This window comes from Pipistrellus kuhlii, unplaced genomic scaffold (genome assembly GCF_014108245.1).
Source record: "Pipistrellus kuhlii isolate mPipKuh1 unplaced genomic scaffold, mPipKuh1.p scaffold_m20_p_4, whole genome shotgun sequence".
NCBI lineage: Eukaryota > Metazoa > Chordata > Mammalia > Chiroptera > Vespertilionidae > Pipistrellus > Pipistrellus kuhlii.
In genome coordinates this window covers 55,805,019-55,820,894 of record NW_023425540.1, presented here as the reverse complement: position 1 = coordinate 55,820,894, position 15,876 = coordinate 55,805,019, and the positions used below count along the sequence as shown (strand labels likewise).

The 15,876-nt window shown below is 39.3% G+C and overlaps 1 protein-coding gene across 2 annotated transcripts in view; it reads left to right on the top strand.

The window, feature by feature from the left end:
• FBXL17 (F-box and leucine rich repeat protein 17) overlaps window positions 1-15,876 on the top strand; it is a 415,427-nt gene that overhangs the window by 380,144 nt on the left and 19,407 nt on the right. For both annotated transcript variants that reach the window (XM_036410707.2, XM_036410706.2), the window contains one exon: window positions 11,940-12,082. In XM_036410707.2, coding sequence (XP_036266600.1) covers window positions 11,940-12,082 — 143 coding nt within the window. The remainder of the gene's footprint in view (window positions 1-11,939; window positions 12,083-15,876) is intronic.

Below are 15,876 nucleotides of genomic sequence, written 5' to 3'. Positions count from 1 at the left end.
TAAGGAAAATTGAGGGTTTGTTACCAGAAAGTGGATATGGAGACTAGAGAGAGAGAGACTACTGATGTCCCCTATCTTTGCCTCCCTTTAAACTTGCAGTAAAGTAAGCCTCTCTCCCACTTATTAGTATGCCCCTGGGGGAATTAGTTGATTTAGTTTCTTTATCAGATCTGCTCCTTCATTCCTTTCAAAGTAATTACAGGCTGCTTCTTCCCTGTCTCCTGACACTGATTATTAGCTAAAGCTAATTCATCAGCTAGATATAGGTGAAACACCTTTAGCTATCTTTTCCAAAAAGCTTAGTAAATTATTTGTCATTCTCCAAACCAAGAATTGTTCTCCCTATAAGTAAAAGTTTATTAGCTACCGTGAGAGGTCTTTGGGTTCAGCCATTTTCTGTCCCAGCTATAATTAGAAAGCTAGACAAATTGTATTAACTCCCAGGGAAAAAATCCACACACACACACTCTTTTTAATAAATCCAATTTACTCTATTTGCTTGGTGTTAACAACTGTTAATGTTATGTCCAAACTCCTTTCCTTCCTTGTTGAAAAGAACTGTATCGCCACATCCAGTACATACAAATGGGTAGTTAATTACGCGGCACAGAGGGTGCTGTGATTCATCACAGCAATGCGAAAGCGACCGTTGCCAATTGTCAGCTTTCTCCAAACTGCATAGTGTTATACGGTTTATGGCCTAATCAATAGTGGCAAAGCTCCAGAAAGAAATACTACCTAGATGTCAGGGGCTCATTAAACTGATCAGTGTGCAGCCCTTCATCAGTGATTTCCAAACCTGGCTGTGTATCAAAATCACTTGATGACATTTTTTTTTAAAGCAAGATAAGGGAAAGCCTCCTGGCATTCACCTCCAAAGACACTGAATCAGAATATTCTGGGTTGGGTTGGAGACAAATTCAGAATTTTTCAAGGCCTGGGGTTTATATTCTTTGGATTCTCTCTTTAAGAAAAAAGAATACAGAAGTATCTTTTACATATTTTATGAAAATATATTACCATGTGAATACACTTGTAGGACCCAGACCCTTGTAAAGGTCCATATAAATGATGGGTCCCGAAGCTTCCTTAGCCTCAGAATGAGTCTACCTGTGTGTCAGGGCCCAGGAGTAAATGCGTTTGTATGCCGGGCCTGTGTGCGCAACCGAGCACATACACCTGTGAGCATGGTTCAAGCTCCCAGGTGAGAGGGACCCTCTCACCAAACGGGGACCCTCCCTTCTCTCTCAGAAACAAAAAGAATATAGAAAGTCTCGTGTTCTGCACATTTTAATCAAGTTCTCCAATAACTTCAAAATTTCAAGTTGAAATACTCTTATTTGCATATTTTTATTTCCCTTGCCCCTTCCATGGTAAAATGGCCCATCAGCAAAAATAATTGCCAGTATCTAAACTAGTGGAAGCTCCAGACAACAGCCCCTGAGTTACAACCGCTCTGGCTACAGTCAGGGAGGAATGATAGTTCAACCTTCTGCATCTAGTTTTAGTTTGCAGATAGCTTCATGCTTTTTTTCCCCCACACGATTTAATATGATTTCAGCTGTTGCATTTTGGCGGCAGCAAATGTGTATGTTAGCCTTGGGAGCACTGGGTTAGAGAAACCCACTGTAGGAAATGGTAAAACTAAGTGATCTGTCCATTAGCACCTTTTTAAAAACTTGTTTTTAATCCTTTGTAAAAGTAAAACATGCCTAGTGTTGAATTTTTTAATGCAAAAACATATAAGGAAAAATATATATTACCTATAATCTCTCAAAGATAACTTATAGTCATCACAATGATTGACATACTGTAGCTATTCAATAATTTTTTTTTTTATTTTTTTTTATTTTTTTTTAGAATAAAAGAATGAGTGTGAACTCCAGAGAATACAAAAAGACCCTTCCTGGGCATTTTTCCCTAAGTGCTTATAATTGTGATATCTATTGTAAGATGCAGATATCTAAGTGAACATAGTATATTGAACACTAACAAGTGAAGGCTATATGCTAGACAATGATGTTATAAAGATGAGTGAAAGTGGTCTTTGCCCCTCTCAGTGGAATTCACATCCAGTGGGAGAAACTAATATATTCCTAGCCGTACAAGGACATTCAGACACACAAGGGCACAAGAGCTGCTATGTAAAATCCCATGTAGGAAATGTCTTTCAGAGCTAAGTGCTAAAAAAAAACACACTTCTTTTCTCTTTACATCCTTGATTCTTCTCTTTCTCTCAAGCTACATCTAGTCTATCAGCTGATACAATTGTTCCTCTTTTAAAACATCTATTCACACAATTCTGTTCCTTCTCTCCGTCTCTGTTGTGCAGCCCTGGACCGAGCCGCTGCTCATGTCCTCTGCAGAGCTGCAGGGGCCTGCATATTGTCTCCTTGCTTTTCCTCTTGCCCCCTTCCACTCTGTCCTCCACCCAGAAGCCGAGAGGTACCTTGACTATTCAAATTACATCAGACTTAGGACCCCCAAATCTCCAGTGGATCCCCATTTTATTTAGAGTGAAAGCCAGTGTCATTCAGTTGGCCTGTAAGATGATTTTGTCCACTCCCTATTCTATCAATCCCCTAATCTCACATCCACTGATCATCACTTTGCTCCTTTGCTCATTCCAGAACAAGCCTGCGGTCGCCTGGCACGAGGTTTTCACCGCACAGAATGCCTTCCCTTCCTGGATGACTAGTCCCCCAGCCCCTGGCAGATCTTTGTTCCCGTGTCACTTTCTCCGTCAGGCCTTCCCTGTCCACCCTCATGAAAATCGCAGCAACCCGCCCCTAGTTCCTGCTTTATTTTTCTCCAAATCATTATCGCCTCATTGTCTAGTCTAGTTATTTATTTGTGCTCATAACCCAAACTCTGTGAAGTCAGGATTAGACCTTTTCACTCCCAGCTCCTAAAACATTCCCTGGTTCATATGTATTCATTAGTAACTGTAAGAAACAAAGTGGAGGTAATATTCACTCTGCTGACATCTTCCATGGTTTCTTTCCCTTTCAATATCGAGATACTTTTGCAGTGTGTATCAGGCACTCTGACAACCACATCTGTTGTCCCTAACATTGGCGTCTGCTTAAGGGGTGGTCGCTGCTGACATTGCATCCTGCTCTGTGCATGCTGGGTTGGTGCATGCGTGTTTCTGACACCTGCTTGGAGCATGCTCTGTCTGGATGGTGGTCTGGAAAGTCCAGTTCAGAAAGATGGACAAGGCAGGTATATGACACTAACATATGTTTCCATATCCTCAAACCAACATAGGTAAGCCCATAATTCACTTCTCATAAAGTCAGAAAAGTCTGATGTCAGGTTGATGCAGGCTGGAATGAAAAAGAATAATTGTACCCGGGACTTAGGGTTCTCAGCTCATGTTAGAGTGGTAAGGCTTTTATTTTATTTTTCTTCCTCATCTTGAATTCTAAAATTTAATAAGGGAACTGTCAGGGGAACCTGAGGTTCCACTCCAAGGCTTGGTCACCACCACACACAGCACCCCTGAGACCAGAGCCGCCGGCCAGGATCCTGCTGAGTGATGGTCAGTTCTAAACATATTCAAACATAGTTTCTACCTAGCCAATCAGATTTGTGTCTTTGTGCTATTAAAATAAAAATAATTAGGAAGGGATAAAGGAGGGAAAATCCTTGCTCCTGATGCATTCAGAGACCTTTAAAAAAATCCTTCCCTTGAACTCTTATTTTTCCACCAACTTGTTTATTTCAGAGGAAGGAGAGCAGATGCAGCCTTATGTCTAATTTCCGTTTCAGGGCACACAGGGCAGGAGGGCCTCTCTGAAAGGTGCAGGCCACACCCCGCCTGCTCCCTCTGCGAGGCAGTGCCTGCCTGCTGCTGCTCTGAGTGCAGTGAGCGGAGCTGTGGGGAGTGGATGCCCTTACGTGTAGCATCTTAAAAATTCTAGTTCAAGGCAAAGTTTTCACTGTAATGCTATCCACCATTGCTGGACAGTGTTTGTATTATGTTATTTTTCACTTGACTTTCAGAGGTCTAGAGTTCCTAAATAAAGAATATTCCGCCAGCTTTGAAATTTCCACAAATAAACGAGAATTTAAGAAGTTTTTGGTAACCTTTCTTTCCTTGAATTTACTTTCTTGTTTTAAGAAACGTTAAGACTTTCCACATCTCCAAAGAATGGTCTAGTTTATTTTACTGATACTTTCCTTCAAAATGGCAAGTTATCTGCTGTCCAGGAAACTACTCTTTGCTATAGTCTAAAAATGGAAAAATTATCTATATTCCTTTCCTATTCATCTATAGGCAATAAGCTATGATTTAAAAACAGTTCTTGACACCTTGAAAGTAGGCACAGCATCATTCGTCTTTAATGAAATGAAAATCAAAACCCACAGAGAGGTGCCACTGCACACCCACTAGAATGGGTGTCCTCAAAGAGACAGACATTACCAATTATTGGCATGGATTTGCAGACACTAGAATCTATTTATGTAACTGGTGGGAATGTATAGCTGCTTTGAAAAACATGTTGGCAGTTTCTGCTGAGTTAAACTTTTATTCATGCAACCCAGAAATCCCACTCCTAGGTATTTACCCAAGTGAAATGCAAGCATATATCCACACAAAGACATGTATGCTAATGTTCATAGCTGCTTTATCCATAGTGGCCAAAGAGTGGGGAGAGCCCACACGTCAGTCTGCAGCAGGATGGAATACTATACAGCACTGAGAATGAACTACCAGTACACATAGCCGTGTAGATGGATCTCACGAACATAACGGGCAGCAAAAAATCAGACACAGGAGTGTTGGGCTTATGATTCTATTTATACAACAAGAACAACCATCTGTGTGTCAAGATGGTGGTTATCATGTTGAGGGAATAGTAGTGACCAGAGCGGGAGATGACAGGGCTTTGCCAGAGTGGGTTATGCCCTGTTTCTGATCTGGAGACTATTCCACAGCTGTGTCAGCTTTGTCAAAATTCCCATCAAGTAACACCCTTGGGATTTGTGCAATTTTTTGCATGTATGTTATAAGTCCAAAAAAATTCATTAAAACTATTAAAAAAAAAAAAAAGTGACACTGATTTTCAGAGATCCAGGGGTACTAAAAAATCATTCTTTGTATTTTCCACTTTGAAGACTTTACAATCTAGTAGCAAGACAGGCCTGTTGATAAATAATTCTAATATGAAACAAACTCTGATAAAGTCTGCATTAGAATGAAAGAAAGAAAAAAAATATTTACAAAAAGGGACAGCCTGGAAAAATATAATAGAGTGTCATCAGTGTTGAGTTTATGGAAGGGAGGTATATAAGTTAGAAATAAAGGGTGAAAAGGTATTGTTTTCTCTGCAAGAAGTCACTACTGTTTGAGAGGCAGCGCTGCTTTACAGTGTCAGAACACATGAGCTATTTATATCCTTAAAGTGCGTTCTTTTGTTTTTAGTTGACTGACTTTGCCTGAGTTGTAGGTTATTCTGTTCAGTGGTGCTCAGCCCCGCTGCACGTCGGGATCACAGGAGCTTCTGCAGCTGCTCCAGAGGTGGGACTCGGGCATCTGGACTTTTTCTAGGCGCCTGTGCTTCTCCTGACCTGCGAGGGCTAGGAGCCTCTGCTGCTGTACCCACGGGCTAGAGGGGGGCCTCACGGGGACCATCACACAACAGTGAATGTCTCTGAAAGTGTCAGTTCTTTGTTTTTGGAGCTTCTGTGGTTTCCACAAAGAAGAGCACTTTTCATATTTGTCTCTTTGTATGCGTGCCAAGAAATTTCTTTGCAAGTGGCTTTTATCCAAGTATTACATGAAAGACGTTAATCCTACTGCTAAATTTTAACCCTAATTCTTTCAAGCACTAGGGCATTTCTTCTGATTTTATTCCAGATACCTAGATCCATAGCAGAAGGTAGGACTGGGAAGGACAAAATGACCCATGCAGGTCACTCGTTAATGCAGTCATATGACTCATCTTCCTATGAGGGAAAAAAAAAAAAAGAGTATTTTTAGTCCCAGCATTTATATATCAGATCTTTCAGTATGAAAATAATACCTGCTTTTACTTACAAAAGTAAAAGTCCTCTACTTAGTTCACTCACTATCTATTATTAGCTTCTCCATGTTTTAATCTCTTTGTTTTGAAATAATTTTAGAATTATAGCCAAGTCGCAAAAATAGTAGAGGCATAGTCAGCGACCTCTAAAGTTACAATTTATATAACCATAGTACAATTAGCAAACTAGGAAATTGACATTGAAACATTAAGATTAACTAAGCTGCAAATCTTATTTGAATTTCACCAGTTTTCCCCTTAATTTCCTTGTCTGTTCTATAATCCAATCCAGGGTACTACTCTGTATTTTTTAAAATATATATTTTTATTGATTTCAGAGAGCAAGGGAGAGGGAAAGAGAGAGGAAAAAAAAATCAATGATGAGAGATAATCATTGATTGGCTGCCCCCTGAATGCCCCATACTGGGGATCGAGCCTGAAACAAGGGCATGTGCCCTAACGAGGAATTGAACCATGACCTCCAGGTTCATAGGTCAACACTCAACCAGGAAGTCATGCCAGCTGAGCCATACCACTCTGTATTTAGTTTTCTTGTCGCCTTAGATTCCTTCAGTCTGTGACACTTCCTTACTCTTTTTTATTTTCCATTATCTTGACCCTTTTGATGAGTACTGGTGAATTATTTTGTAGACTGTTTCTCAGTTTGGTTTTGTGCAATGTTTTCTGATGAGTAAGTTGATATTATTCATTTTGGCATATATGTGTTGTTATTGATAATGCTAACCTTGATCATTTGGGGAAGGTGGTGTCTGCTGGGTCTCTCTACTATGAAGTTATGATTTTTGAAAATTGTTAAATGTCTTTGGCACTCTGCCCATATTCTGTTTTTCCTCAAACTTTCACCAACAGATTTTAATATCAACTACTAGAGCTTGCCTGCAACAGTGATTACTGTGGTTTTCGCCTGATTTTTAATTTTTTTTACTTTTTTAGTATTTCTCTTATTCCGTACATTTTTTAAAAAATTCTTCTGTAAGGAAGATCTGCCCCTCCTTGTCTCTTTATTTATTTGATCATTTATATCAGTAAGGACTTATAGATGCGTTTCCAATTTTCGAATAATAATCCAATGCTATCATTATTTGATGCTCATATTGTTCCAGATGTGTCATTGGCAGCTCTTTCTGGTTGGATTCAGTGTCTTTTTGGCATGCTCTCATTCCTTTTAAGCAATGTGTGTGTGTTGCGTGTGTGCGTGCGTGTGTGTGTGTGTGTGTGTGTGTGTGAATATATGATGTTCAGTCTTATCTTGTATTTTCCCTGCCACAGACCTGAAATCAGTCATTTCTCTAAGAAGCCTTGATTCCTTTTATTGGAGAATGATGTTTTGAAAAAAAGAAAAAAGATCTGGGTGCTAGTAGATCATTGTTTCTGGAGTGTCATTGCTCTTATCCCTCTCAGCAGAAAAAAAATAGGAAATATATGTATGTGTACTAAACCATGAATGCACATACATGATATTTATTGGTTATTTCTATGTGACTATCTGTGTATATGTGTGTAAATACAAAATATACGAGTTCATTTAATACCTCTGATTTCAGTTCAATACCACAGGTTCATTATAATCTTCTCTCCTTTTCTTATTTGTAACCTATTTCTCTAACAGTTCAAAGACTGACACTCAGTATCTACAATCCTAGATTACACATAAAGTTGTTACTGAATTGCTCACTCACACCTCTGTGGGAAATATATTTACTAACTAGAGAACAATATTTGGTGGCAGTTCATTTTGGTTTTGCGCCTTATAATATTCAGTCAAAATCATGTTTTCCAAAGCGATTTAATTCCTATCCCTTCAGTGTGATTATATCACTCTGCAGGTTCAAGCTGCTCATTGGTAATACACTTAGGATTGATTTGTTGCTGTTTGTTTTTCACTTTGGGTTCCCCCACATTCTAGTTGGCTTTAATTTTTTTTGTGTGTGTGTGTGGGAGGTATGTAAAGTGTTACTATGGTTCAGAGATTCAAAGCTATAGCCAAAGAGATATTTCAAGAAGTGTCTGTCCCTCCTCACACTCCACCACCACATTTGTGTCCCTTTTCTTTCCTCTCTTTTCCCACCATCCCCCTATAGTTAAATAGACTCTATGTTTTCTGGGTAATCTTTCCTGTATTTATTTCTCACAAATGAGCAGATTCAGGTTTTTTATTATGTTCCCTTTTGTATGGTGGTAGCACGCCTTATAAGCTCTTTTGCACTTTCATTTCTTCATTGAATGATGTGGAAGTTCCCAGTGATCTACCCCATTTTCTTTTTTTTTTTTTTAGCTTCTTGTGTTCAATTATGAGGGTGTGGCATAGTTTATTTAACCACTCTTATGTTTGAGCATTAAGGCTGTTTTCGTAAGTTTGCAAGTACAATAATGCCCCCATGAAAATATATATATATATTATATATATATATATATATATATATATATATATAATGTATATATGTGTGTGTGTATATATATATATATATGTGTGTGTGTGTGTGTATGTAATTTTGTATAATTAGAAGTATATTTTCAGGGTAGGTTCCTAGAAATGGAATTTATTAGTCAAAATTAAGTGCATGTGTGCCCGTGTTTTTCAGTCACTCTGTATGCCTATGGAAATGCCTGTTAGTGGGTTGATCTATATCTTTCCCTGATCATCATATGAGTTGCTGAATTACAGCTTGTAATTTGTGTAACTTTTTAAAATTTAACTTTATTTGATGCACTTAGCACATAAAGAAAATATATTAACATTGCATGGGATTAGGAATTAGTCTTGCATAATTTATTCCCTTTCAGGGCTCAATAAATATCATTGTAATGTGTCAACAGTCTCTAATGAAGGTTGTAATCATACATACATTTACAGCCCTGTCATCCCAGGGTCTGTGGGTTTCATGAACACCAATGGAGAGTAGACAGTTCAAGAACTATAGCAGTGACACAATGACCAAGTACTTATATAATGCTCTCATTTGCCCGGAGCTGTTTATTTTTCAAAACTCTTTCAAGTCTTTTCATTTTAGTCAACTGCACTACTGTAGGATGGTTTGGAAATATCAAATTAATCATGACTTTTCTGTAGTGCAAAGTCCCTTACATGTATTATCTCATTTGAACCTCAAGCCAACACTGTGAAGGCAGGTCTCCATGGAGTCAATATCCCCATTTGTCCAGGTGAGAAAACGGAGACTCAGAAATGTTAAATGTCATCCTGAGGCCAGACATCTACTTACAGTGGTCGGCAAACTCATTAGTCAATGGAGCGGCAAACTGTTTGCCGACCACTGGAGATCATTGTGAGGTTACATGGTTTGAAATTGCACTACACAGTTCACAGCTAGCATAGTGAAAAAATATCCAAAGGTAGTATAGAGTCACAAGGAGGTAAATTATTCAGTATGCATTTTAGAATTTGAAGATTCCAATAAAGAATCTTATAGTCACAGGCAAATACTTGGCTACCTATAAGCTGTCGTGTTTCACTCCAGAATCATGGTAAAGGGAAATACATCCTGAACACATGTAGCTAATTCCCCTCCCCCCAACCTCCCTAGTGACTGTTTATTTGTTTGTTCCTCATTTCCATCCAAACCTCCCATCACCCACACCACACAGCTGGCCTCTGAGCTCTGGGAATTGTTCTGCCCCCGGTACCCAGCACGGGACCCCTGTGTCCCACCACAGTTCCGCATGTGAATTACAATGGCCTGACCACTGATTCCAGCTTAGTAGGTTGGATGGGCACCCAGGGCTGAGAGCCAGCTCTGAGCTTATTATCCACTTCCCCATTTGCTATCTTGTTCTACTGGGAAAGTTACTTGGTCTTTCTGTGGCTCATTTTCTAATCTTTAATATGGAAATAACAATACAACTGCATAACATTGCTGTGAGGATTAAGTGAGATAATGCACCTAAAATTCTTAGCCTAGTGTCTAGTATGTGGATAGTCTATAAATATTGGAGAGAAGGCTGTAGAGTGAGAGCTCATGAAGTGTTTGTTGAGTAAATGAACAAGTTAAGCAACAACTATGACAAAACAAAAATTGATGTATATATCTTCATTTTTCTTATTTACTGTTTATTTTAATTTGGACAAAAAAGAAAATTCCAAACACCAGTGTTTTTAACACATAAAATAAATTGCTGTTGACTCTACTTGCTTAGGAAACAGCCTCTGAGAACTCCTCGGATTATGTGGTTTACTTTTTTCTAGCTACTGCAGGGCTTTCCATGTTCTAGCCTCAAACCTCAATAAAAGTGCACGATCTACCGCCCCAAGGCCATCTTGCAACTTGTGCTTTGTGGTCTTTTGAAATCTCAGTTTGAGCACTTTGTATTGAAAGGAATGTCTTTTATATATCTTCTACTTCATTCCTCATAGGAGATCCTCAGGACATCATAACCAAAGTTATGACCATAACAGAGATAACAACAGTTTTCTTAGGTCAAGAACACCAATGGGATTGACCTGAGACATTGCTTCTACTACACAAAAATGTCTTTCAGACCATTCAGCAAACCTTTGGCAGATTGCCCCGGGCCCTGCCTAATCTCCTAGGAAAACTAAATGCCGAAATAGCTCACACGAAGAAGAGAGCATCTGCAAATTAGTGGCATGAGGGACTTCCAGGAAAAACTTTTTCTCTGCTTTTATAGCATTTTCACTGGAAAACACTGGGATCATGATTATTGTTTTTGTAAGCTTTTAATATATGTCTTTGATATTTGAAGGAATGGGCATGAGTTTTATGGTTAAAAGAAAAATTACTGAGGTAATTAGCAAAGTGATTTTGCCAAGTATACTTTTCTCTGAGGTGTAAGAGTTAACATTTATTCACATGAATAATTCACTCTGCTCTTATTAATCTAGTGAATCAATTCCTCCTATCATAGAATGAGGAAATAATTAGCAAACAACTTCTTCCTTTTTAGTATTTGTGGCATTGCTTTGGGGGTTTTCATTTACATACCAATGCACCATAAACACACTCTGGATGGAGTTATTGAAATCTTTTTTTCTGCTCACAAAGGTAGAGGCATGTGTGTCTGTCCAATCAGAGGTCCACAGCAAAGATCCACACTCACTGATTGGTCACTCTGATGGGGCAGCTGGTTATGAGCAGTGATAAGGAGGGTACCTCAGAGATTATGGGATGAGCATCTGCACATTAGTACCAGGCTAAACAGTCAAAGAGACTAGAGATGCTGTCATAGTTTTCAGATGACAGGTTTCATTTTATATGTTAGTGGGAAGAATACTTCTGATATGAGGAAGAAATTCACCAGCACAAATGCATTCCCTTTACTGCACTATAGCATGGCATCAATTAAATTCAACTGTATGTATAATGTACTCTTAATTCCTAACAGTCCCAAGAAGGTCTAACTTAAAAAATATTATGTATTCTTACATTTTAAGATCATGAACAGATGGAAAAATGTATGCCAATCAGTAAAGAAATTCATATGCAGTGTTATACACCTCAAAATGGTGTTTATATGGGTTTTTCTTTCTTTTTTTAAATTAACATTATCTTGGGTAAAGTTTAATTACTACTTGGGGTTTTCTGTAGCACTTTATGTGTGTAATTCATTTTAATTTGTTCCTTCTGCAGATATGTATGTTTGCAAGTACAAGTAACCTTGCAATGAGTAAAACTGATAAAAGGTTGTGTTCCAATGAAAGGGACATTATGGAGTGATCATTCACTTTGTAAAAGGGTTTGTCATAGGGCAAGCTTTCCGGAAGTATTTAATTTTGTTTATAAAACATGCATTTACACACACCATTTCAGGAACAAGTTTAGTGAGAAAATGAGAGCAATGGTCATAATGAGTTAGAAAATCCTTCCGCTGCTAATGTTTATTCTGCCTTTTTCCCCCCATCTCTTCCCGCAGCGCTGATAGCCATTGGGCGATACAGCATGACCATAGAGACGGTAGATGTCGGATGGTGCAAAGAAATCACAGACCAAGGAGCCACCCTGATTGCTCAGAGCAGCAAGTCTCTGAGATATTTGGGGCTGATGAGATGCGATAAAGTAAGAGTTACCTTTCAAGTTAATTTTGTAAATATCAGTGTAGTTAATAGCTGGATATCATTCTCTCTCTCTCTCTCTCTCTCTCTCTCTCTCTCTCTCTTTTTCTTTCTCTCTCTCTCTTCATATACATATGTGGTTATGTATGTATAGAGGTATATATGTAGGTATATATATATATACACATGTATATACATACATGCACTGTTAACAGCTATGGATTTTAAGATGCCTGGCTTTCTAACCTAATCTGACATTATATTTTCATTACTCTGTTTAAAAATGAATTTTGTCCTTATGCAGAAAGAAAAGGCAATCATACTCATAGTCAACTTTGATTTTGACTTCCTACCCTTAAAGCCCATGGACAAAATGAATAATGTTTGCATGGCACATTGCAACGTGCAGGGTCTGACAGTAAAATTCTGCTCTGGGTTCCAAGTTCCCTGCAGCAGTAAGGCAGAAAGAAAGTGCCAGGTTGTTTTCCCCCCAATTCAAAGTATGAAGTTTCAGTGCCCAACATCTATGTATTCTGACTATCTGGGGGACAAAAATGGGCTGGAATGGGGAATTTGCATCTCTCCACACTTAAGCTGCTGCCTTTAGCATACTCTGAGAAACAGCCCCAGAGGTCCCACTGCACGTCGGTAGAGCTGGCCCAGAGACTTGAACATGAGTTTGGGAAATTGGGCCATATTTAATTTGGGGCCCTTTGAAGATGTTTCCCCTATAACAGATCTAAGGAATAGTTATTCATGCTGTGAAGGCGAGAATATAGAGTCTCAGAAAGACCACACATGGCTCCAGGCCACTCATCCCAGATGTTGCCCCAGGTCTTGGGCGCCTGTGTTCAGGCTCGTGGCACATCCTCAGGGCATCTCCAGGCACAGGGACCAGTTCCTTGAAAAAGAGCCACCTCAGATACTTGCTCAGAAAACGCTGGCGTCTTACAATAATTTACACAGGTGTGATACTTTTGCAAGTGGTGGTTAGGGACATATCTAGCAAACGAGAGTGAAACTAAATACTATATGTATCTCAAAGGACATGCATTTTCTAAATGTAGCAAATTTGGGGCCAATAGAAGGAATAGCCCAAATCCTTTGTGTGTTTTATCATATTTGTTAATTGACCCCATTCTGTTCTCTAAATGCTCGAAAGTCACTTTAAAATCCAAACTTATACCAGGCCTTTGCCCATTAGTAATGTTTAGAGAGATTTTATTATATAGTCTCATCCCAGCTTAGAAAGCTGACTGATTTTGTTACTAAGCAACAGCACTGAGACCCAAGGGTTACAAGTCTCCCTCAAACTTCACTACTAACTAAACCTAGCACTACTACTAACTCTGTCACTTTAAAATAAAATTATTTTTTTAAAAAGTTAAAGGGAGGGCCCACAGTCATCAGAGTATCCTAGAAATGTTGAGCAATGACAGCAGATGTCCTCGGTCTCAGCCAGAGGAGTTCAGACATGAGTACTCCATGAGCAAGGACACCAAAACGTGTGTGTTCAAAGTGGGTCGCTGTATCCCAACAAACCAGTCTTTGGATGTGTTGAGATCAGCTCCACCTCCAGGGATGAACTGTAGAAATTTATGTCCTAAACAGAACGGGACCAGACTCCCAGATGCAGAGAACAGACTGGTGGTGGCCAGAGGGGCTGGGGCCTGTGGGACTGGGTGAAAAGATGCAGGGATAGAGAAGTATAGATTGGTAGCTACAAAACAGTCACGGGGATGGGGCGTATGGCAGAGGAAATATGGACAGTAGTATTGTAATAACTACTAGTGTACATGGTGCCAGTTGGGTATTGGAAATATCGGGGGGAACACTTTGTGAAATATAGGATTGTCTGATCACAATGCTATACACCTTGAAACTAATACAGACTGGTGTAGAATGTAAACTGTCATTGAAAATTTAAAAGCAAAAACCAATTTAAAAAACATTTCTTTTAAAGAAACTTACGTTCTGATTAGTATAGGAGATTATTTCAGATATATTTGCTGACCAGCATTTTGCTAATTTTAAGTTTAAAAAATGGATCCTTTTCTACCCAAATACAAGTTAGTTCAAAGGGAGATGGGGCGACTGTTCCGTTTGGTGGTACCCCGGAGGGTTTGGGGCAGCCTCTGAATCCTCTCTCCAATGTGAGAGCTGCTCTGAGCGAGCGGCCGTGGCTCTAGCACCAGGGGTCTAACCATAGCCTGTGGCCAGCCAGGGGGCTCAGGGCCCAGGCTTGCTGCCCGGCGCCCTCAGGCTTAAGGCAGCTCAGAGGCAAACATGAGAGGTTCTGTGAAGAGAGAACAAGTTTCCAAACCACACACAACGTGCAAGTGAAACCTTAAATTGAATGGAAATCAGCTTTCAAAATTGGTATCAAGCTATCCATTACCTGCTTTCGAATTTTTATTAAGACTCAAAAAAATTTGCCTTTTCTTTCTGCATAAGGACAAAATTCATTTTTAAACAGAGTAATGAAAATATAATGTCAGATTAGGTTAGAAAGCCAGGCAAAGAAAAACAGTTTGTAGTGGAGGGTATGGACTCTGGAACCAGAGTTCAGGTTTAGATCTGGGCTTGACACTTGGTTGTGTTATCTTAACATCCCGGTGTCTGTGTTTCCTTGTCTGAAAAATGGCGGTGACAATAGTACCTTTCCTATCGAAGTGCTGTGAGCATGTCAGTGAGGGCACTTCTATCAAGTGAGAATATTGTGTGTGATATATAAAATGCTCAGTGTTGCTGGTTATTCTTATCATTAATATCATTATATTAACCTGTGGTTTAATATTTGAATTTCCAAAGGAGAAAAAAAAAAAGTGTATTGCCTGCTCTCCTGTTTTGAAAGGGAATTAAAACGAAGGGGAGAAAATAAACTCAGATTACAGGAGATTTTGCCCTTTTACTTTTTCCTCACTTAAATTTAGCCTTCAGATTCTTTTCTGTACAAAGATACCCGTAATCACATTTCTATACATTTCACAAAGGAAAACCAATGCATCCATGGGACACACAGTATTGGGGATCAACTTACTAACTCAGGCAGAGGAGAGAAGAAATAATTGTAATGGGAGGAGGAAAGGGTGAGCTGGAGAGCAGACAATTCAAATAGGTAAACAAAAAGAAAAGTACTAAGAAAAATAATGGGGAAAAATAATAAAAACAGGAAGCACAGAGACATTATGATTAGGATATGGAGGCAATAATTGACTACCTCGATGTGATCATTTGTGCCAACAAAGAACTAACTAAATTAATGTGGGCCTTTCACTCTTCTCCCTGTACCTTAACCAGACCTGCTGACCACTAATAATTCGCAAATAAGAGTAATCCTTCCCCTTCGTCGAGCCAAAGGAGTGAACGAGAGGTCTCAATGGTCTCTGCACACTTGCCCCCACTTCAGAAATGCCATCCCTGGGTCCCTGCCCTGGGATGAGGGGGCCGGGTGTGTGTGTGTGTGTGTGTGTGTGTGTGTGTGTGTGTGTGATATCTGTATGTCCCAGGACGTGTGTGCTGTGCTCCTACAGTTCTGAGAAATATTGAAGGCTGGTTATGTTTTCTTTCATGTGACGTCAGTTTCATTTGGGGCCTCTTATCCTTAATCTGAAAGCTATACTTGACCCAAACTTACGCTGTTTTCCTCACTTGAGTTTTTGAAAAAATTGTAAGAATAACAAAATGCATGGTATTTGTTGTAGGAAGGTGTTTTTCCTCCGTTCCTCTCATTAGGTAAACAAAGAACAGATGAGAAACATCAAACATATTGCTTGCAGACGAAAGCAACATGTACTT